This window comes from Meriones unguiculatus, chromosome 12 (assembly GCF_030254825.1).
Source record: "Meriones unguiculatus strain TT.TT164.6M chromosome 12, Bangor_MerUng_6.1, whole genome shotgun sequence".
Lineage (NCBI taxonomy): Eukaryota > Metazoa > Chordata > Mammalia > Rodentia > Muridae > Meriones > Meriones unguiculatus.
In genome coordinates, this window is record NC_083360.1 from 12,099,351 (window position 1) to 12,122,607 (window position 23,257).

Below are 23,257 nucleotides of genomic sequence, written 5' to 3' on the forward strand. Positions count from 1 at the left end.
TCTAAAATATCTTAATTTCAACTTGTACTCAGTATAAAATGCTAGTAAGACTTTTATGTTCTTGTTTGCAAACATCTTCTAAACCCAGGCTGTACTTTACATTTCAGTTCAGCTGCATCATACAGCTTCTTACTCGTGAACGGAGATTTCTCATGTCACTGGGTTAACCTGTCTTGTTTAAGACATTCCAGTAGGGTAAGGGATATTACTTATTTGTCTTGGACACTAACAAAATGTGCACTACAGAACTCCAAACTCAGCATAAGTAGGCAGGCCCTGGCATCCCTTCAGCTTCTATGTAATTAACCTGAATCAAATGAGAAGGCATGGCTTTACCTCCCGGCAGCTCAGAAGACGCTGTGCTCACAGGCCCTGCCTTAGCCAAAGCCAGGGGAGGACAATTTATTCTGCTAATATAGCACCCCACTGACATTATGCTAAAGCTAAGGAGTGCATAACAGAGTCTGAGAGCCTGTCAATCTACTACCCCACAATAGACAGGAGGCTCATTGTGAGGGAATTTAACCAAAGGAGTCCTGGTTAAAACAGGTGGGTAGGGAGGTTCAGGAATTATAACAAGACAGTGTTTACACATGAGAAGCAGTCATCTTGTGCTATCTAACAAACAAACCCAAATTTAGTGCCATTAAAAAAAAAATCACCATTTCAATGGTTTACACTCGCCATAAATTTGGAATGTGGTAGGAAGGGACCAGAGAAGAAGCCAACCTAGGCTACTCGAGACCCTGTCTCAAAACAATTGCCTGTCGATCAGACATGTGGACTGTTCTTGCCCTTCCCTGGGTGCATTTACATTGGACTGGGCATCATAAGATACGGGCAAGATAATTCAGAGTGTACTGGAAGATGTGTATAGTGCCAGAAGCAAATACATTTTACGGAAAAGACTGGAGCAGCTTGGATTTTGCTGTGGTGAGCAACAGGTGGTCCTAAAACAAACTCGGCGAGGATCCCAGGGCCGTTAGGGCTTTTAGTAATCAATCACAGGAGGCCACTGGCGCTAGCAGGTGAATGGCAGCTATGTGCAGAGCCTCAACTTGACCTAAGTTTGGCACCGCTATACAATGAGACTTGGCTCTAGCAGTTACTTCTGCTGTCCTGGAGGTGCTGGCAGTGTAAAACTGCATACATTTTGACTGGCACAGGACACTAAAAGAAAGTAATGGCATTCTGGGAAATATAAGTGAGCAGGGAGCCCACCCTCTCCCTTCTCCCTCCTCTAGCTTCAAAGGCTGACAGGAAAGCCACACAGAAGGGAGGTGGCTCTTCCCGATTCTTCTTTCTGCTCACCCTCATTAGTAAGGTACAGAGCACCTGTAGAAAGGACAGACTGTCCAGTCTACAGTAAGGTTCATTTCCTGCTGACTTTCCTTCCTTCTGAGGAAACAGAACACATGTACAAGCTTCAAAATGCCAGCTGTGCCATCTCAAAGATTCATCATTGACCTGGTAACATCATAACCATCAAATGCCATGCTTCTCTCTTGGCATGACTCTCAGTAGCTAATTCCCATGACCTGGAAGAGAGAAGACTGAAGGTGAGACTAAGTCCTCTTGGTGTCCACAAATGTTATTGGGTCTCCACAAACTACATCATAGCTTCCCTTGGCTGTGCAAAGTAAGATTTGAGTAAGGAAAGATGTTTCACGCTAACCCAACCCTGTAATTGAGGCAACACACTTTTTTGGGGATTTGATTCTTTTATTTCTCCCTTCCCTCAATTGGTTAAAAAAAATACAAATTAACATAGGTACAAAGATCCCATTAAAAAAAAAGAGTGCAAAGCCACCTCTGGGGTGTAACTTACATATTTACAGGGGGAGGGGTGGCGTGGCCTCAGAGTCGTGTTTAAAGGCAGTATTACAAAATATACAAAGGTGCTCTTTCTGTTCTTCACAGTACATAAAAGAACCCTGCCTCATTTCCAAATGAGACACTATAAAACAAATCACTATTTACTATATAACTTATGAAGGATTCTGTACAGACATATAGCTATAAATATGCCACGTAAGTGGCTCTCTGGGAACTTTTATCTACAGAGGGGCTCAGTTTGGAATCTCAGCCTGTTCAGACAGTGATGGGTGTGTTAGGAGAAAATGGAGGGCAAAGTCTTATGGAGCCTCACTCCCTGTCCTGAATCAAGCTGAGGGGGGACAGCGGTAGTGGGGATTACAAGGGGAGGGGGAGGGGCCTAAAAGGCACAGGTAAGATCCAGTGTGGCTAGGATTCTCATCAAGCCATCCACAAACCCAACTTGAATCTGAGCACATCTAGCCATTTCCCACCTCCTTCCTCCTGAGAATCCCCTTGGAGCTTTGTATGCAAGCTTTGAATGCAAGGAGGCAGGTCAAAGCTCATCTATGGAATGTATTTGGAAGGATCCCACTGAATACATGAGCGGGAGGGTGAGTGGATGGATGGAACAGACCACTAAAACCTAGCCCAGAGAGTCTCCTTGCACAAAACAGGATGAACACACCCTCTACAAGAAGATGATTCCAGATGGTACCAGTGGAGAGGGCCTAAGAGACTGGTCTTACACGAGTCCCATCAGGAATACTGCTCTCTGACCAAGAGGGTGCTAGTACCTACCCTGTAACCACAAGGCCCCACATTCTAGATTAGTCCCTAGGCAAATAAACAAGTGGGTGAGCCAAACATGTCATGAACCCTAAGCCAGATGTAACCCAGTCCCGGAGGGCTGAAGAAGAGGACACTGTGATCCACTGCTTGGACCAGACATAACCCTCCAGCTGAAGCCCTGATGAGGACCATGTTCTGTGATGTAGACTAGACAGGCTACTGACTATGGGCTCCAAACAATCACCGCGTTTTGTCTGAACTGGCTGCCCTGGGGCAGGGATGCTTAGGAGGGGCTACTGGGTAGAGAGCAGTGGGCTTTGATAAAAGAGAGATGTGGCTGAGGTTATACAGCCAAGAAAGGACTGTTTTGTACATATATTTACAAATACTCTTACATAGAACCTTTCCAGAGCCTTCCCTAATGCCTCCCTTAACACTCGTCCATTGGGTGAGGATGGTCCTTGAAGGCCTAGCCAGAACCGGATGCGGTCACCTGTGAGGCCATGTTCACAGCCTAAATCTCTGTGTCCTCTGTCTTTTGAGAGGGAAGGCGCTTGGGAAGCAGGGGTCAAGGTAAGGCCAATTCACCTATAGAACGGTATGATACTCTGCTAGAGTGGATGAAACTCTGTTCGTTCATCAGGAATCCTAGTGAGGTGGTAGGAGACATGTGGGGGGGGTTCCAATGGGCCTCAGCCCCACCTCCCCTGACTCCTGTGAGCCCTGCCCCCTAGAACACAGTGGTGTTGGACATGGCCTTCATGTCCAGGGCTTCCACTTGACCCTTGCCCTCATCTTGGAACTCTTTGGTCATAGCTACATTGTCAAAGGCCCCAGAGGCCTTGACTGGGATATCCTGCTCCCCTCCCCGCTCCTCCATGTCTCTACAGCACTTGCTACAGCGGCAGCACTTGCAGCCACACACCAGGCAGCACACGCGGCAGCACACGCGGCAGCAGCAGCAGCAGCGTCTCTGGAAGCAGGTGGTGGCCAGGGAGATGACGTTGTCCCAGGGCTTCAGAGAGTGCATCCACAAGGGCAGGAAGTTCCAGTCGCGGAGCTTCAGGGGCAGGATCTGAGGGCACCTGGACTGCAGCATCCGGAGGCAGACAATCAGGAGCACCACTAGAATGATGGGCACGCCCACGCCCACCAGCACTGGCCATCCTGCCAGAGACAGGCCGAACACGGTCAGCGGGGTCAGGAAGAAGAAAAAGATGAGATAGAAGACCGCAAACCAGCGATACTTGGCGGAGATGTTGCCCAGGCCTTTGGCCAGACGGATGGGCAGTCTGGTGAATGGGATTGGGTACCACAGCAAGATTCCGGAGATGTTGAAGAAAAAGTGGCACAGGGCAATCTGAAAGAGAGGACGTTGGAGAGGTGAGGGATGGGAAGACATCGAGGTCACTTAATGTCTTCCTTGTGTATAGCCGGGCCTGTACAGAGCTTTATGCTCAATGAACACGCACCACTTCACCGTCTGGAGATCATGCAAAGAGGGGGAAGAAAGTGACCCCATTGAATAGCTCAGCTCTCAGGTCCTGAAGGTGTCACCTGACATGGTTTTGCCTGCTACTTCACCATGCATGCCTTGGGTCCATTGTCTCAGCAGGGTAGATCCTTTAAACACCACCTCTTAGGAACCCATAGCTTTTGACTCTCTTCATACCTGGCTCCCCGTGGCTTTGCCCAGTATCTTAGTTCTGCTTTTTGGGTATGACAGAGTGCACGGCTCTCATTAGAAAGCGGCCTGCATGCTAGGTATGGCTGTGTGTGCCTCTAATCCCAGCACACAGGAGGAGGCAGGAGTTCAAGGCCATTTATGAATTTGGGGCCAATATGGGTTTCATGAGATTCCTGACTCAAACACAATAAAACAAACCACTGATTTTCAAAACCACAGAGAGGTTTCATCCCACCGAGAGCCCAGCAGTGGCTGCTGACCTGGAGGGAACTCCTCAGAGTGTTGCCTGGGCTGGCTAAGGCAGCCAGGATGGCAGTGGTGGTGGTGCCGATGTTGGAGCCCAGCGTGAGCGGATATGCCCTCTCAATGGAGATCACCCCAATGCCTGTTGAGAAAGCACAGAACACACGTCAGGTCCCATTTAACCACGGGAAGAGGCTATGGTGACCCGAGGGAAAGACCAGGGACAAAAAACTCACCGATGAGCGGCGTCATGGCAGAGGTGAACACGGAGCTGCTTTGCACTATGAAGGTCATGCCTGCCCCAACGAGGATGGCCAGGTAACCGGTCAACCATGCAAAGGGGAAGGGGAAATCTGGAAGACAAAAAGAGAGCACGTCGCAAGTCCCAGGGACTGCCCAGGTGGGAGGCCTGGCTGGCACTTCAAGACTCAGGAGCAGAGGTTAAGGGTGAAGGGTTGTATCCCCACACATGACCTGAGCTTGCCAGGTGGCTTTCTAAAATCCTTCCCTAATCATCCTGCAAGTTCATGAAAGCCAAGGATATGCTTGAGAGCCAAACAGACACTGAGATTGATAGAGTTAGGAACACACACACACACACACACACACACACACAGAGACTGGTCTGGCACCATTGCACTCTCAGGAATGAGCTATAAATTCACCCCCTACTATGCATGGAATTGGGACCCTGGTTCTGGCAAACACCTAAGCAAAGGAATCCTTCTCCTGAGACTGGGGTGCAGGTGTTCACGGCCACATTTTGAGATCTGAGGAATTCCATTTTCCTGCTCTTTGAGTAGGCTACTTTACCAGCTGGGAGCGTCTGTTGAGCAGTGAGTATCATTGGCTGACAAAGTTGTCCAGAATCACAGCAGAAGTGAGGATAAAGGTGGACTAGGGTGGACAGCAACTGCCCCTTCCCTGAGAGCTACTAACAGCAGATCCATGGTAGTCTGGGGCATATAGACATCCTGCCGGGGAGAGGGCCTGGCCCTCCTGCTTATCCTCAGGGCCTTGCCTACCCTGCAGTGGAAGCCTGTACCTTTCCCGACCTACAAGGGACATCCTATTTCCAGGGAAAAGAACAGCAGGCCCAAGAATGGGTTCCACACAGAGACTGTTGCAAGATGGAAATTCAAGAGCGCCCCTCCGTGTCCGCACAATACTGTCTCCGAAAGGCTAGAACAGGGTGGAGGCGCTGGACCTACCAGTATTAAGGGTCTTCTTGATGACAGAAGCAACTTGTCCCTTGAGAACAGAACCCAAGAGCTTGACTATCATGATCAGACAGCCGCAGAGGAACAGCAGGGAGACGGTGAGCAGGATGATGCCCACAGCCAGGTCTGGGAGGTCAAAGTTCACAAAGATGTGCTGGCCTGAAGAGACACAAACAGGCAGGTCAGGAGGTCAGGGCTGTGCGGCCCAGAGTGTTGCCTGTTCCTTCTTGGAAACAATGTTGCATGGAAACTCGGGCCATCCATGTCCTTCTTGGTGGTTTGCTTTGAGAAATGTTTGCTAGCTTTTTAAAAAACTTAAAGAAAAATTTTCATAAGCAGGATTGTTTGTGTGTGCACCTGCGCACATGTGCCTGTGCCATGTATCTGTAGAGACCAGAAGTCATAATTCTCCGGAAGTACAGTTACAGTGGTTTGTAAGCCACCTCAGGTAGGAACTGCAGTTCTTTGCATGAGCAGTATGTGAGCTTAAGGGCCGAGTCATGTCGTCAGCCCCTGTTCGTTTTTTGAGACTGGATGTGGCACAGTACAGGCTGGTCTCCGACATGGGGAATAGCCAGATCCTCCGTCCTACACGTCCTACACTTCTAGACCATGATTATCAGCGGGGACCCCCAGGCCTGATCCCAATTTGTGCTAACAAAGCTGCGCTTCCTGAGACTGGATGGTGAACTGAGGTCCTTAACTCGCTTAGCTTGTGACGGGCAGGTCCTGGTGTCTAGCCCAATTCTACCACCCAGCCCCTTGATATTTTCACTGGCAATTTTTAATAGCAAGCATTGAGGCATTACTAACTAAAGTCCTTCCTCTATATCCTGGGGATAAAACCAGGTGAATCACAGAAATATCAAGGTTCTCACTATGCAGCATTCATGGTGGTGGGCTAGGGGAGAAGGTGGGATTCAGGAAATTTTATCAGGAAGAAAGGCTTCCTAAACTATGGGAGTATCAGGTGTGCTCAGCGCCTTACTCAGAAGGGACTCACTGAGGGAACAGACCCCACATAATCAAACCAGTGGATTACCTATGGCTAATTGACAAAGAGATTCTAAGGCACACCAAGGCAGCACCGTGGAAACCAATCAGAAGCTCTTCCAGTGGCGGAGTCACCACAAGGCCCGGGGTAGTCTCCGCCACTCCTGTAACTACTGGGCTCCACACTGACAAGATATGCTAGTCGGATTCCTAGACCACGCCCGCCTAGCTGGCCCCTCAGCCAGTTCCCACTCACATTTAGCGATGTTTTCCTTTTGGGTCACATTCTGGATAGTCCAGGTCTCTACGCCATTGGTCCAGCAATGTGAAGTTGAGGTGCAGTTATCAGGCGAGGGTACGGTGACATTCACCTGAGTCTAAATGACAATGACAAACAGGAGACATGTACATGGTGGGAAGTAACAAGGTGGGGGACCGATGGGACACTTCAATCTAGACAATGACCCTGTCACGGGGTACCTTCCTCTCCTTGAAGGATTAGTGAACCATGGGGACAGAAATCTGTTTTCATTCTATTTTACCAGCCTTTCTCATACATAAGCGCATACACACACACACACACACACACACACACACAGGCACACTACAACCCAGAATTAAGGGTGAGCCACACCCACACTGCACAGCAGTTTGGTTAAGTTTCTGGTGTGAGACTCGGATGTGTGCCTCTTCTGGAAATAAACAGTCTGGAAAGTGAGATGGCCCTGCTGCCCGTATTTGTGTGGTGGGACAGATTTCATGGTCTCCAAAACAAGAGCAGAGACCAGGCAGCAGCCTTCTATGAGACCCACAAGCATTGTACCAGGCCAATGCACATGCATCTCAGTGAAGCAAAGGTGGCTGTCTCCCTGAAAGGCAGTGGCCAGATCTGACTCTCAGCAGCCTCATTTCCCGCTCCCTGCTCCCTGCCCCCTGCTCTCCTCCCCTGCAGACTTTTGATTTGCTGTTTTCCAAGCCTTTGGGTTATACACCTACTTATCTGCCCAGCAACTTTTCCAACACTCACCACATTGGTTATAGTTTTACACCAGATCTTGACCAGGCTCTTGTTATGGGCTGTTGGGTCGTTCATTGCGATTTGTTGGATGACCTTCTTGTCCAGCTGAGGGAATCAATAGAGGAGCATAGGTCAGCACATCCTTGGGTGAGAGAACTGGTTGCTGATGGGGGGAGGGGCTTGGGTGTGTGGGGGCTGTGACTGTGAGCCACTGGACACACGCTATTTATAAAAACCTCCCCCCAACTCCAGCCCCCACTGAGAACGCCATTATCGCCTTCACAAGCGTTGCCCAAGGCCATCAGAAATGTCACATATTCATATTACCATTCATAACAGTAGCAAAATTACAGTTATGAAGTAGCAACGAGAATTATCTTATAATTGGGGATCACCACAACATGAGGCATATTAAAGGGTTACAGCATTAAGAAGGTTGAAAGCCACTGCCCTAGGAATAGGCAGCTACTCAGAGCATGACAGTATGGTAAGGGCACTGGTAGCCAGCAATGCTGCAGAGACCTAGTCCTAGCTGGCCCTTTCTCCACCCATGTTTAGGACAGACACCAAGGACTAGAGGACATGTGTGGGGATCAAGGGGAGTGGCCCACTCCACTGACATGACGTGGAAACTACGTGGTCAGAAATGCTCACTGATCTCTCAGAGAGACCCATCAACCCTAACCTTACCCGGTTAGTTCCCACTCCCAATGAAGATGTCAAGGAAATACAGGTGACACTCACTAATAAATATCCATAACTTCTGCCTCCCATGGCTCTTGTTCAAGTCCCTGGCCTCTTTAGGCTCACTGAGAAGTGAGGATTGCCAATGTGGCCATTACCTGGATGATGAGCTTTGTGAAGGGGTCTGTAATGACTTTCAGAATGTCTGGGGCATCTTCTCCATTCTGGAACTTGAAGGTCTCCACCACGAGGTTGGTCAGGATCTCCAGGTAGTGGGTGGCAGCCTCCAGAGGCAACAGCACCAACACAGAGAGCCAGTTGAAGAAGTCATGGACAGTGGCCCCCGCAAATGCCCTGAGGGAGGGGGTACGTCACAGCCATATTATATTCTGAGTGAGGGGTTGTGAGACAGCCACCTAGTACACACAGGTGCTTGCCCTAGGAGCACTTGGCCAGCCAGAACAGTATTTTAGGGCTGGAATCCTAACAACCACTGTTTAGCAGAATTGCATCAAGACCTCCTTGCCCAAATTTTTAAGGCTGGGGAGAATGGCTCAACAGTTAAGATCACTGGCTATTCTTCCACAGGGCCTGGGTTCGACTCCCAGAACCCAAAACTCAAGTTTCACCATGCATACCTGTGGTACATACATACATACAAATAAACACATACAAATGCAACAAAAAGGTATTAACAAAAATGTAATAAAATGAAGATTTAGAACCATTATGCATTCTTGTATATGCACCACACAACCATGCCTGTCGGATCCTCTGCAACTGGGGTTACATCTAGTTGAGAGTTACCGTCTGGGTGCTGAGAACCGAACCTGGCCGTCTGCAAGAGCAACAAGTGCTCTTAACCTCTGAGACACCTTTAAATGTGTTAAATGTGCCTGGACCACATTTGACTTGCTTGGAAGGCAATCTGACCTTTGAAAGGTGGAGAGCAGCGGGGCAGACAGCCAGAACTTTCTTACCAACTGAATTCTTCACATTTACAGGCTGAATGTGTCTGCCTGAGTTCATGTGTGCTGCACCAGTACAGCAGCCCATCAGAAGGCTGGACACTGGAGCTTCAGCTGTGGACCACCATATGGTGGTGAGGACTAAACCCACCCAAAGAACAATAAGTGCATGAGCTGTCTCCTCAGCCCCTGATTTTTTTTTCAAGACAGGGTTTCTTTGCATAGCAAAGAAGGACAGCCTTGGCTGTCCTGGACACTTTGTAGACCAAGCTGGACTCAAACTCAGAGATCCACCTGCCTCCTCTCCCCAGGTGCTGAGTTTAAAGGCATGAGCCACTGCACCCGGCAGGGCAGCCACCTCTAAACATCAACATCTAAATATTTTTGAAATTCTGAGACACAAAAACTTTCAAATTAAGAAACTATCCCAAGTCAGACAAAGAGCAAAAATTGACATTACATCACCCCTTTTCCTCAATGAAAACTGAAAATGTTCTTGCTAGAAACATCTCCAGGTCAGAAAATACCTACTACCCGGTGAATTTGGTATGTGGCCACAGAGAGAAGCACTTGGTAAGAAGACGATGGTGAAATACTTAATTTCGTTAGTAAAAAGAAATGTATCAAGTTCCAATGTTTGCTCTGTGGTATTAGCTAGTCACATTCTTCCCAGGGAAGGCAATTTAAGACACTTTCATATAGTGCTGATTTAGTGAAAATGATTCAAACATTTTCTGGTGCTAAATAAACAAATGTACAGGAGCCCTACAAACATTTAATACAATCATTATTGTAGATATCTACGGCAATAATCCAAACCTTCCAGGATACCACATACAACCAATATTGGTTATGCAGAGCACACTGACATAGCATGGGGGGGAGCGGGCAAGCTAAGTCATTTATGCCCCAACCACATGTGGGCACCTCATTAGATCCTTAGGCTTCTAGTCCATAGGCTACAAGGGAGCAATCAGTGTAAATAGTCATGAGATGAGCCCAAATTCCAGAATTGAAACCTAAGTGGAATCCTGGCTGGCCAGTCAATGACATCACTTTGTCTCCTTTGGCTTCGAGATGAATATAATGGGGGATAGGGGAAGGCTGTCTGGCCTCATGAGAAGATCAAATTAGAGAGTGCCTGTCTTAATGTGTATTATCATGTCCATCAAGACATGTCATCAGGGACCGAATGAGGTGGCTTGGTAGATGGACCACTGAGGTAGCATCCCCTGTTGATTCATCAGCAGACACGACGGACATGACCAGTTTTCCTGCAACAACCTGCTATAATATCAGCTGCTTAACCGCACCAGAGTGGCATCACAGACAAGCCAGGAATTGCTTCTCTATTTTAATAAGCTCTGGTGAGTGTCTGTCGCTGGTTAGAAGCAGCAGCCTGGAAACGTCCTTAATTCCCATGTTAACAATGAGGCAGAGGGCTGCCCTTTGCTTTCTCCAACTACCCTATTTTCATACCTCACATGAACTATATTTGCCTGTGCTGGCTTTCAGGTGAAGAGGTATTAGTTGAGTTAGCCTAAAATGGAAGTTTGGGGAGGTTATAATTATTTATGACTAAGCGAGACAGGGAAGCCTGTCCCAACTGGCTCCGTTTCAACGGTGACACCAGCACTACATGTCCAGCTAGTCTAAGCTTTCATGTGCCCTGCTGAGGTGCCAGGTGCTCTGCCTGCCTAATCAAGTAACTTGTCGGTGCTGGGTATTCTAGCTCTGCTGATTAGCAAGTGGATTTTAATCTGGGATTCCCAACCCAACTGGACTCTCCAGGCTCTGTCCAAGCACGCCTTCATGACTAGTTGATGCCACTGACCCAAACAACAGACACAGTGGGCACAAAGCCTGCCCTGAGGAACTCACCTTCTGAACTCGTTCCGGTCTCCCGCCTGCATCAGGGCCACGATAGTATTGGTGATGGAGGTTCCAATGTTAGCGCCCATGATGATGGGGATGGCGGCCCGCACGGTCAACACTGCAGGGTAGAGAGAACTGTGAGAGAGCCTGCAAAGCAGGGGATCAACGCACGGCAGCTGAGTATTCTAGAAAGCAGTGCATGTCATATATAATACAAGGTAGCTACTAAAATCCAGAGAGGGAAGTCAGTGAATCTGCCACGTACCCCATTCTTCAATGTAATTTTAGGACAACAGCACACCCCCTATTTCTTTTGTAAATTCTCCCTGTCCGTGTCATAGGAGACCGGGAATCAGACCAAGGGAATGGATAAGCCCCCGGGGTTGAAGGCACATCTATTTGTTTGTTTATTTGAGATATTGTGCTGTGTAAGCTTGGGCTGGCCTCAAATTCATGATGTGAAAAAAATTCAAAACAATTAATTCCGGCTAAAATGCTGTCATAAGAAAAAAGAAGATGGGGGAGATAGGTAGGGTGAGTCCCCGACTCACATGAGGAGGCAACCATGCTGACAATGATGGACGAGGATGTGCTGGAGCTTTGCACCATGACTGTCACCAGCACCCCTATCACCAGTCCAGCCACAGGATTAGACATGATGGAGTTGTTGCTGAAGAACTGCCCGGCCATTTTTCCTACAAGACAAATGATGGTCATTTTGGGGATAGTTAAAGATGGTAGCACCCAGCCCAAGTGTCCCCACAAGAACAAATGCCTGCAGAGTAGGAGCCCAGCCTTCCTCAGCTCGGTGTGGCCTTTGGTTCTTGCTTCCTATTGTTTGTTTTTGGTTGGTTTGGTTTGCTTTGCTTTTTACATTGTCCTGAGAGAGACGCTGTTTGTCCACCTGAGCCTCAGTTCTTCATCTTTGACCTTCACCCTCTTGTCCTTGGCTCTCATCCTTTTCCTCTATATCTTCCCACCTTCACCCTCCCTAGTCAGCCAGTCGTCTCTGATCAGGAACCTGGCTTAGAACAGGTCCTCTGCCTCTAAGTAGATCCTCACTAACACCTTCAGCTGAGCCTGGATTCTACAGTCTTTCTTTCTGCAGGATTTCTTTCTGAAGTGCACCTATGAGACCCTCAGTCTTTCCTCAACCCATTTTACAAATGGAGACCTGGGTGTGCATTGCCCAGGATAATCATAAGCTAAGCCCCTTATGATGCCTCCCAGGGTCAGGGACACTTAACACATTCAAAGTCAATTAATTTACCTCTTGGGCCCCTAACAATTGACCTGCACCCATCCCTCATCTCTCAAGTCAAAAGGTCAGCTCAACTAGGCTTGGTAGGTCATGCCTTTTAATATCAGAAGCAGGGGGGGGGGAAGAGACATGAGAATGAGACCATGCCCCCCCCCAAAAGCTTAGAATAAAGGTAGCACAAGCCATTAATACTAGCAGAGACAGGTGGATCTGAAAGTTAGAAGGCAATCATGTCTAAATAAGGAGTTCCAGAACAGCCAGAGCTACATAGAGACCCTGTTTGGGTTTTTTGTTGTTGTTGTTGTTGTTGTTTGTTTTGTTTTTAAAGACTATTTCTATTTATTTTTAGCTCAAGAGAGGAAAAGCAGATCCACAGGATTCTGGGTCTCCTTGATCTGTGCTCTGGAATCCCACTGTGTTCATTACAGGATGTGTGTTTAACGTCTGGTTAGTTAGTGGCCTCTGAGCCTTGGTCTTCCATGTGGGACTTGTGGGAAGAATTGTTCCAGACAGGGGCTGCTCAGGCTGCTATATCTGCTGTCATCCAGAGAGGGTCCAAAGTCAACTGAGCACACAGGGCCATTTCACTAGCCACTATGTCCTGGGCTCAGTACAGGGAAGGCATCTATGTGGGCTCTTGCCAGCAAGGGTCGGCTTTGATCTTTCCTACTTGCTTTTGGCCTGAGAGATCATTCTTCTATATGCTATAGACAGCAGCCTAGTAGGGATTCCCCCAGATAAAAAGGAGTCAAACAGTTTCCTGCTGAGGTTTGTGTGTATTGGAAAGGATTCTGATAGCTGAAATCAGCTCTATCCCTGGCCCCTAGCTTAAGCTGGCAGAGCCACTTAGATGCGGATCTTCTCTTCTCCTGATGGGAAGTGTCAGACATAGTCAAAGTTAGGTTTGCCCTCACCCACCCTCAACCATGCTGAAGCATGAGAAGGCCTGTGAGCTGTGACCACCTGAAAGAATAACCCACCTGCATCCCTAAGACCTAGTGGTCCTTACCTCCAACCAACTGGAAGGCACTGCTGAGTACATCCAAGGAGCACACAAACAAGTAGAGAAAGCACAGGAGAAGGATGAATTTCCCAATCCCCTGGAAAATGCAGAGGATCTTCCCTTTGGTGTCTCTCTCTGTGGTGGAGAAGAGGGAAGGCGCAACAGTTAGGAGTCTTCAGGGCTGGAACACAGATGCTTGGCAGGGTGCACAGAGCTCTGCCCTCTGCCCTCTACCACCACCGGCTCCTGTTATCAATACTTCTATATCAGAGCAAGCAGAGAAGCCTCCACTGCTGCAGGTTTGCACATCACTGGGATGCACTTCACTGTGAACCACAGTGCCAAAGGATGCAGGATCACAAGTAACAGCTCCTCAAAGCACCTTCAGAAAGCACATATAATCCCTGGAATCAGTTTCTTGAAGGCCTGCGCCTCATACATCCAGCTGAGCTACCAAGGTGATTCTCACCTCTCCTACTCAATTCCTTTCCCCTCCTACCAAAATCTCTATCCTAGCTGACTGGCCCCCTGGCTGATTGTAAGCCCACACCTGGACAGAAATATAAGCTCTGCTCACCCCATTTTTTTCTGGGCTCTTCTCACACCTCTTATAAAGCCTAAGCTAGGCCACATACACTGAATCTGTCACAACCTTGGTCCCTGGAACACTGAGTAAAAGAACAAGGGGTCCCCTAGTTATTCTGCTGTTGAACCCTGGTACACAGAACACAAAGGTAAACGCTGTAGACAGACTAGGTCCTTCTTGCCAGCATCTGCTGGAGGCTGGACAGCCACTTACCAGACCATTTGATCCCATTGTCCCGGAGTTCAGGCAGGTCCCAGGGATCGTTCCCTCCAGAGGGCTCCTCTATCAGAACCACAGTAGAATAGGATGGTAGAAGTTCAATCTTGGCTACAGAAGTCCCGCTATCACCTGCTCAAACAAGTAGCAAAGGCCATGAGGAATGGGAGCTGAATCTCCCTGGGCCCTGAAAGGAGGCCTCTCCTGTGCCCAGGTGAGCAGCACTTACTTTTGGTAGTCTCCTTGTCTTTGGCTTGCGTGCTCGACTGACCTGAGGCCCCTTCAATGAATTTATTGGGGTTGGGCTGGGCATTTTCCAACTCCGGCCAAGGAGCCATGATCTGCAAAAGAGAAGACAGAGCTTAAGGATGCAACCGCTGATATAACAGTTGCCTGAGGGAAAGACACTTCTTGCAGATCTTGTACTTAGGACTAGGAGAGGAAAGAGGTGTCTGTACCCATGGGCTCGATCTGCTAGTTACACTAGGGCAATTTCAACTATTAATCACCACCAAAGCGTCCCCCAGGTGTTTTGATATCCACATATGCCGAAGTGTGACGCATATACACAGCCTGCCTGTTTTCCCTACCATCTGGGTCTTCTGGGAAAGTGTGATAGTGCCACTCATGAGTGGCTGTGCCTCTGGACCAGTACCTGTATGCCTCCAAGCACACAGTACCAACTTCCTCTCTGTTAAATGGGCACAGTTCTTCCTGCTTCTGGGGTAATGAGACTGGAAGTAAATTTAAAGGTCTGATAAATCACAGCTATATCACTGGATCATCTTGCCATCACTGGCTGTTTATCAGAGGGACATTGTTTCCAGGCTCTGCAGACTTCCTTGTAACCCATTTTCTCCACAATACCTCTCTCATGTGCCAGCTCACCTGGCTGGCCACCGTTTGCAGCTTGTCCTGACACTGTTAAGCAGAACAATCCAACAAACAAAGGATTTACAGAAAAGGAAGTACTAAAATGTTTTGACCAGAACCTAGTAGCTGAGCCTCATCAGCAAGTCAAGATATGCAAGTGTAATCTACAGTGTTGCAGTAGCTAGGCATAATCCCAGGCAGCATTCAGAGGAACTCCAGGAGTTCGAGGGCAGCCTGGGTTATGAACTGGAGTTTGAGGGCAGCCTGGGCTAGAAATGCTATGAGCATACCAGGGAAGTTCTCAAAATGACCTATTCATTTCCCTTTCAGGAATTAGAAAGAACAGTAGCTCTCAGAAACACTGGCCTTATCCTGATCAGTTCTCCGGAGAGGGCTTCCCAGAACCAGGGTCCAACTGACATCTACTTCCTGTTTACGATAGCACAGGCACTACCAAGAAAAGGGCATCCTTAGGGCCCTGATCTGCCTGTCCCGAGATGAGATAAGGCCCAAAACATATTCACTGAATAGAGGGCAACACAGACCAAAAGGTATTTCCTGCTCAGTTATTCACAGATTTGTAAAATTAAAAAAAAAAAGGGGGGGGGGATGTGTCTTCTAATGAGGGCAGATCAAGATGTAACAGTAGGTCAATAAACATGGAAACAAAGGAAGTGCTCTTTACCATGAATAAATGGTGCACTTTGCTCCATTCTGGCATGGGTACAATAGGGCACCTAAGATCCAGAATCATTCCATGGGGCTCAGGAGGGGTGGGATATCTCCAGCTATTCAACTGCAGATTAAAAGGGCGGATTCTGGCCGGGTGTGTGGCCTGTGGTGATTCTGAGGTCAGCCTGACTACATAGGAGGTTCCAGATTGGCCTGGGGGTGACAATCCCATTAGCTCAGTGGTACAACCTTTGCCTAAACTGTCTAAGATCAAGACCCTAAACAGCAACAAAAACCAGCAATAAAATTGTATAGGTTTGTCACACCCCTACCTACCCAGGACGTGACCTCATGCTACTTACACAGGAGAAAAACCTAAGCTGTCAGATGGGAAGACCCGGCCACCGCCATGATCTTGGAAGGTCCCTGAATTAATGCCAGGTGGGGATAGGACCCTAGTCTTTGGGTTGTGAGGATGGGAAGGTTGCAAGTTCCAGACCAACCTGGGATTATGTAGTGAGAAGATACCTTAGCCCCTGCTCCCCACCAAATCAGGTCCTCCACCCTGACCGATTGCATGGAGACATCCGTGTGAAGGAGTTGAACAGCAGGGATTTGCCTGAGTGAACATCAGGGATGAAACAGCTCAGACTGAAGGCCCAGCACAAGGTAACTGGGGGACGCTCTTGCTTCAACTTTCTGTGTACACAAGGCAGCGGGGAGGAGAAGCAGAGACTATGACACATGTTCCCTTCAGCATAACTTTCCTATTTGAAACTCTTGCCATCTCTGACTGCTCCCAAATCTCCCAGACCTAATGGCTCTACCTGGAAGCATTTCCTGATTCAGTTTGGGCACCATCCCACCAGCCAGGGCCTCTGGAGCTCCCAACTGAATGGCAATTGCAGCTTCTGTCGTGTGGCCCCACATGTCCTGTGGATGAACCTTCCTAACACATTGCTGTGCTATAGACTCTGCTGACTGGGACTGCCCAATTCCACTGGCCATTGCCACCCTCAACTGATCCCTCCGGACTGGGGTCCTGAAACTTTGGAGTCCCACTTCCACCCTGACAGACACAACCCTCCTCCCTGATCTGGCCTTGCCCTTCTCAATCCTGGCGTGTGTTAACCGTGTGACTCATCTGGCACTCCATCACACATCACCATGACACCTCTTAATTAATTTCTAATGACTAGGACCATTTGATGAGCATCAAAGACCTACCAGTGCCAAGCTGGTGCCTGACATACATTCTTATTCGGGCTTTATGCACAAAAGGGATGGCAGGCACAAAGGCAAAAGCAGCCTAGCTCTTTATACAGTTCTGCCAGGTTGGGGCCTCTTCCACAATGGTCACACCAACATGACTTGTCTTCCTTCAGTACCATTTTGTTTATGGAACTGGGAAAGGATGGCAGGCCATTTGCCGGGTGTATGATTTACATTTCAGATGTTGCTTCCATGGAGCAAGGTGCTTACTAGACCTTGACAACTGGGGCACAGGGGTCTGTGATGAGGGGAGTGGGCCAGTGTACTGAGGGATATTTACCATCACCCCTGTTTCTAAATACCATGACTGACCCTCACCCAAATTTCGGCTGCTTTCCAGAGGAATGTTACATTTTTAGATTATAACTTCCTGCATTCAAGACACAGCTTTGTCTTTGTCACCTTGGGTGAGCCCTCTTGCCCTTCAGTTTCCCTGGATGTAAACGTCATTCATGTTAATGGGGCCTCTCAGAGCAGTGTCCAGCACACTGTAGCTCTTGTGAGAGTGCAGCATCTTTCTAAAAGGACCACGGAAGGATTATGACATCACTTGGAGTTAAAGAATTAAAACTTCAAGCCGAGTGTGGTGGCACACCTGTAAGCCCAGCACTTGGAGGTGGAAAGATAGCAAGTCCAGGACATGCAAGGCATCAGCAAGAGCCTGTCTCAAAAAAGAGGGGGAAAAAAACCCCTAACATTCCAGCTCACACCGATGGCAAGCTAATCCGAGTTCAAGGCCAGCCTAGTCTGCATAGTCCCAGGCTAGCCAGGGCTACATAGCGGAGGTCTGGTCTCAGACAAAACAAAAACAAACAATACCACAACCAACTTAAAACTGGGTAGGGAGCTCCTGTAATCCCATAATTTGGAAAGCAGATGCAAGACATAGACCAGACCAAGATAATGAAAGAAATGTAAAATAAAAAGCAGGACAGATGGACGGGTAGACACATACACACCTTTGCAATGAACCAAAGAAAGAGGGGGTCTCACAGAAGGGGCTCTCTATTCTTTATTTTTCCCACTAATAATCTTCAACTCAGGAAGTGTTTTCTCCTCATAAACTTTCACAAGCAAAATGTAAGCTCTCAGAGGGCAGTAACCTGCTAATTTCTCTCCCAGTGCCCAGGGGAATGAACATAGCAACCAAATGGAAAAGCCAGTACTCAGGACCCGCTGAGGGAACACACTGATCCATGCTAATTATGTCCAAGCAGCATTTTAGCCTGAGTCTTCCTGACAGGAGCCCAGCCCTCATCGACCTGTGCGAGTTGGATCAGCCAGGATTTTTTGGCTAGAGCAATTACGCCTTGGCGTCCTCACCAAGGAACTTAACCACACAAGTCAAGTGTGACTCGGGTTGTTATTTTTCCTGTTAGCTATGGGATGTGTTTTGTGACTGGCTTTCTGTGACCGGCCCAAACCCAGCAAGAAAGACTGTCCCCAGTCTCCGTGGCAGGCTGCACTACCTTCACCCACCTCCAGCATCTTTTATATTAGTTTTTGCCACCGGAAGGAAGATGTATTTCTGTCCATTAACTGTGCTCCTTCTTGGGAAACTTCCCTATTCCAATTACTTGGTATAAAACACTTCCCCTATGAAGCAATTCTGGTTCTCCATTTCCGGTGTCTCCTCTGTCACCAGATCCTGGACCAAGGAAGCACCCACACACTTGGCACAGCCATCTTGGCAAGCATCTGGAAGCACTAGCCACCCAGGCCTAGTTCTTTGGCCACTCCCTCCCTGACTGTCTACCCCCACAGCTGCATGAACCCTGAAAGTAAGAAATGTCTGTACCCTGCAACCATCCAGCCATGCCACTCTGCGGCTGGCCCCACCTTCCCAGCCTCCTGTGCTCTCTATGCATGGTGACCCAGAGCCTGCAGCTAGGACTCTGGAACAAAGGCTGGGCCTGGAGCAAGAAAAGACCCTACAATTGGTTCCTGGACTAGGTCATCATTCCAGGGAGTCTCCAGGTTCCTGCAAGCAGCACTTCTGTGGACACTACAGTGGCTGATACGTGGTGTGAGACACAGCAGAATCTCAGGGGAGGGAGGCCAGCCCTGGAGATATCGAGGCTTAAATGTCATCATCTCAAAAAATGGAACCGTGTCATAGTCCTCCCAGACCTGTTATGAAGACTAATTGATAGTATGTGTAAGAGGCCTGAGCAGTACCGGGCATGATCAGCCAGCTGGGGAAATGAGTTGCATCATGATGAACTAGTCTAAGTACCACTTGGTGTACACAGAGAACCCATTGCCAGCCTTGGGCACAATAAGGATCCCAAAGGATATTAGTGATGTCATATGACATGACCCTTCAACAATGACAGAATAAAACAGGCAAAGAGAGCCCAGGAAACTGGTTTATAGTTACACCACTGCCTGGGGTGAGAACTTCTTTCCAGGATACAATAACAAAGGCCAAAAAGAAAAAAAAAAAGCTTGCCTAAAAGTCACAGAGCCCTGTGTATGTGAGAGAGGGGGAGGGGGCACTAACAGCAGCCAGGGGTAAAAGGGGAGCCTTCAGGCCCTGTGTAAGCATCAGGAGCTTTAGCCTGGCTCATGGCAGAATCAGGAACACGACTGGAAGAATAACCCATGTCCCTGCCCAGATCCCTAAATTAGTGGTCAAGAACTCTTTAATGACTGACTGCTTTGCCCAACAAAGACTTCAGACCCAGCAGTCCTCTGGGTATGACTGCTGGGAAGGGGTGGAGATAAACAGGATGGACAGAAGATTCAATGAATCTGAGGTCACTGACCCAGAGACATGGCAGACACTGAACCTGCTTCCTGAAGGAGAGGCCTTAGCTGTCGGGCCCCTCCAAAGGATTCTCTTACTTCCAGATAGCATTATTGCCTTTATTTGCCTGTCCAACGCCATACTTCTGCACTCCCTTGCTACCTTCCAGAAGCAGCAAGCAAGGAGAGAAAAATACTCAGATGACACCAGGCTGTCAGTTGCCCAGCAAGCTCAAGGTCCTGAGCCCACCTCAGGTCTGTTTCTCTAGAGCTGCCCGTGAGCCTCACTCTTGGACTCTTGGCTCCATTTCAGGCAGCCACACACAATGCCAAGAGGAACTCAGTGCTCCTGGCAGGCCCAGAAGGGGAAACTTCTAGGCTTTTCTAGGACCCAAACAGGGAAATGTGGGCCACCTGGCAGTCACCCACACCCTTCACTTTGCATTGTTTAGTCCCAGGACCTGACTGGCACCAGTTGTATTTAGAGCTTGCCTATCCAAAGCCCAAGAATGAAAAGTGAATGGCAGTGGTCCTGTGTCCTCTCATTGGGTATGGCCATGGCACAAGACCACTGAACTTAAAAAGGACAGTGGTTACCATGTCACGTACACAGATCAGCTCACTTAATGGTCTGGCATTTTTAAGGCTTTCCCCTTGTTTGTACTGATGGGGGTCAGAGTGTACTATGGAACCCATATGGCAATCCTTCTGTCTCAGAGTCTCCAGGGTTACAGGTGTGCACCACCACACTCAGCTGGCGGTGATCTTTGAAGACTGAGTTTTAACACCACTCAACAGAGGGAGATATTTGCTTTATTTTCATCATTTAGTACTAACTGCACAACAGAGAGGAAACCCGAGACACAGAAAAATTGCTGGAAGTCAGAATGGTGCGGCTTCGGAGACAATTCAACTCCACACACCTAATGTTTGTTCTCAGGAGGCCTGAGAAATTCTCATGCTTTGAAAGAATGACCTGGAACCACTGACGGTGTAATAGCTGCTCCCTTGCAGCTTTCTCTAAGCATCAGAAAAAGCACAATCCCCTGAGGGGGAGGTAGGATGTGATGAAAAGACACAGATAAAACGGGCTTGGTGGCACACACCTGCAACCCCAGCACTTGGGAGGCAGAGGCAGGCCAGCCTGGTCTACAGAGCGAGTCCAGGACAGTCACAGCTATGCAGAGAAAATCCTGTCTCAGGGTAAAGAAGACACAGATAAGAAGGGTGTGGTAGTAGTGGCACATGCCTGAAATCCCAATACTGCTGTAGTATAGCAGAAGGATAGTCACAAGTCTGAGGATGGCCAGGCCTACAGCAAGACCTTGTTCAAAAAAATAAAATAAAAATTAAAAAGAATAAAAAGCTAACTACCTGTTTCCAGGTCCTACACTGGAGAATGGAGAAGGGTTTTCGTTTTAGACCTTAGGTAAATGATACGAATTAACTTTTAAAAGACATTTAGCCTCTCACTACAAAATTGGCCTCATACAAACTGCCACAACTTCTTTTAAATTTGTATTTATGATATTTTAAAGTACATTCTAGTTAGGTGGGGTAGGGCAAGTCTATAATCTCAACACTTGAGAGGCTGAGACCCGAGGGTAACTAATTCAAGACTAATCTGACCTACCAAAGGCTAGCTATGTAGCTCAATGGAGTAGCTCAGTCACATGGTAAGGTTCTGAGTTCATCCTTCAGGTTGCAAATAGGTCGAGTAGCTGACCAACGGTTATTCTGCCTCATCTAGGGGGCTTAACAGGCTGACTTTGTAAACATGAACACATTGTAGCCTTTACTAAAATCTAGTATTTTCCAAATCAGATCCCCCAAATGTTGTTTCAAGTCTATTCTGCGTCTGGCTGCCCTAGTCAGAGTACCCTGGAGGAGGCTAGGAGAGGGGTGACTTGTGTAGTGTCCAAAACTGTTACAAAGCCTGCCCTTCTTGCCTCCCATTTACAAGCTTGTAAAACAGAAAAGGTCATTATCAGCCTAGAATAAGACAGCCTCTCAGTCCACACAATGGTCACGGTGGGGAGGCTCAGGTTTTCCAGAAATGCCCAACAGAGCAAGTTTCAGTCTGCAAGACAGGGAAGGGGACCCGAGATGACAGAGACACCCTGCTAGCACCAAGCTCTCCCGGAAGACCCCCAAAAGTATTACAGGACCAATGACATCTGTGGTTTCAGAAAATGCCCGTAGTACTGATGGCAGGCATCTGCCCCCACGGAACTTGAACTCTAAGACAGTCACTTCCCTCTTTCGGCCTGAGCATGCTTGGTTTCCCCAACCCTGTGGAGGTGTTCTTCCTGTAAGATACTAACAACACCTTCCTGCCTGGTACCTGTCTTCCTTAAGAACCAGAAATCAAACCCTAGGTTCTGCTCAAGACGTCTGAGGGGCGCTTTCACTGGGTCCCCCCGGTCCCCCGGGGGGCGCTGCATCCTCCAGCAGCCAGAACAAACCTAGGATTTGCAGAAAACACCTACACAGGTAGTAACCCAGGCAAAGCGAGAGCCCAGCCGGTAGATCCCACACCAAGCCACAGACATGGCTGTCATTGCAGCTTCAGGAGGGACATGTCCTCCTACACTAGTTTTAACAAGAGTCATTCAGACAGCAATTGCAACCACCTTAAAAAAAAGAAAAAAAAAAAAAAAGGAGGGAGGGAGGGTGAGATTGGGAGGAGACGAGGGAGGGGGACACAGCCGGGATACAAAATAAATAAATTGTAACAAATGATAATAATTCGAAAGAAAGAAAGAAAGAAAGAAAGAAAGAAAGAAAGAAAGAAAGAAAGAAAGAAAGAAAGAAAGAAAGAAAGAAAGAAAGAAAGAAAAGGAAGAAAGAAAAGGAAGAAAGAAAAGAAAGAAAGAAAAGAAAAGAAAAAGGAGATCTCAAAGTTTGGGAAAGGTTTGCTCTTATTTCCTCCTCTGCAGCCCAGAGCCGGTTAGTTCCCTTGAGGTGTATCTAGGAGAATGAAGTCACTTAAAAACTCAGTGAAGCTCCTGGCGAGCAGAAGCAGCCGGCAGCCTGTAGCGGCGGCCGTGTACTCACCAGCGCTCCCTTCGCAGGTAAGGGACTGCAGGAGGCACCCAGGTGGAGCGCCGCTGAGCGCCGGGTATATATACAGCGAAGGTGTTGCGCAAAGAGGCCGGCGGCAGTCGCTGTCATCACGCCCCTCGCACATTCCAGGACCGCCTGCCGCCGCCGCCGCCGCCGCCGCGGCACTGCCTACCTGCCGGCTTGGCGAGCCCATCGCGACCTCGAGAGCTGCGGGGAGAAAGCTCAGACCAGGCCGGCAGAGGGAACGGCTGAACGGCCTGCGCCC

The 23,257-nt window shown here is 48.4% G+C and overlaps 1 protein-coding gene across 1 annotated transcript; it reads right to left on the bottom strand.

Moving 5' to 3' along the window:
• Positions 1-1,701: 1,701 nt before the first annotated feature.
• On the bottom strand, positions 1,702-23,038 carry Slc34a2 (solute carrier family 34 member 2). Its single transcript, XM_021644310.2, has 13 exons — positions 22,984-23,038; positions 14,591-14,702; positions 14,359-14,493; positions 13,566-13,694; positions 11,847-11,990; positions 11,302-11,413; positions 8,611-8,806; positions 7,778-7,873; positions 7,007-7,127; positions 5,749-5,916; positions 4,774-4,890; positions 4,555-4,679; positions 1,702-3,967 (listed from the first exon to the last, which is right to left on the bottom strand). The coding sequence occupies exons 2-13, from the start codon at positions 14,697-14,699 to the stop codon at positions 3,338-3,340; spliced, it is 2,082 nt and encodes a 693-aa protein (XP_021499985.1). The 5' UTR covers positions 14,700-14,702; positions 22,984-23,038; the 3' UTR covers positions 1,702-3,337.
• Positions 23,039-23,257: the final 219 nt, after the last annotated feature.

What these genes read in the sequence shown, in the direction of transcription:
- Slc34a2 (XM_021644310.2), bottom strand. Translation starts at nt 14,699, where the DNA reads ATGGCTCCTTGGCCGGAGTTGGAAAATGCCCAGCCCAACCCCAATAAA. An exon ending in CAAGAAGACCCTTAATACTG is followed by an intron (nt 4,891 to 5,748) that starts GTAGGTCCAGCG and finishes TTTGTCTTCCAG; the next exon opens with ATTTCCCCTTCCCCTTTGCA. An exon ending in CTCTGAGGAGTTCCCTCCAG is followed by an intron (nt 3,968 to 4,554) that starts GTCAGCAGCCAC and finishes CCTCTCTTTCAG; the next exon opens with ATTGCCCTGTGCCACTTTTT.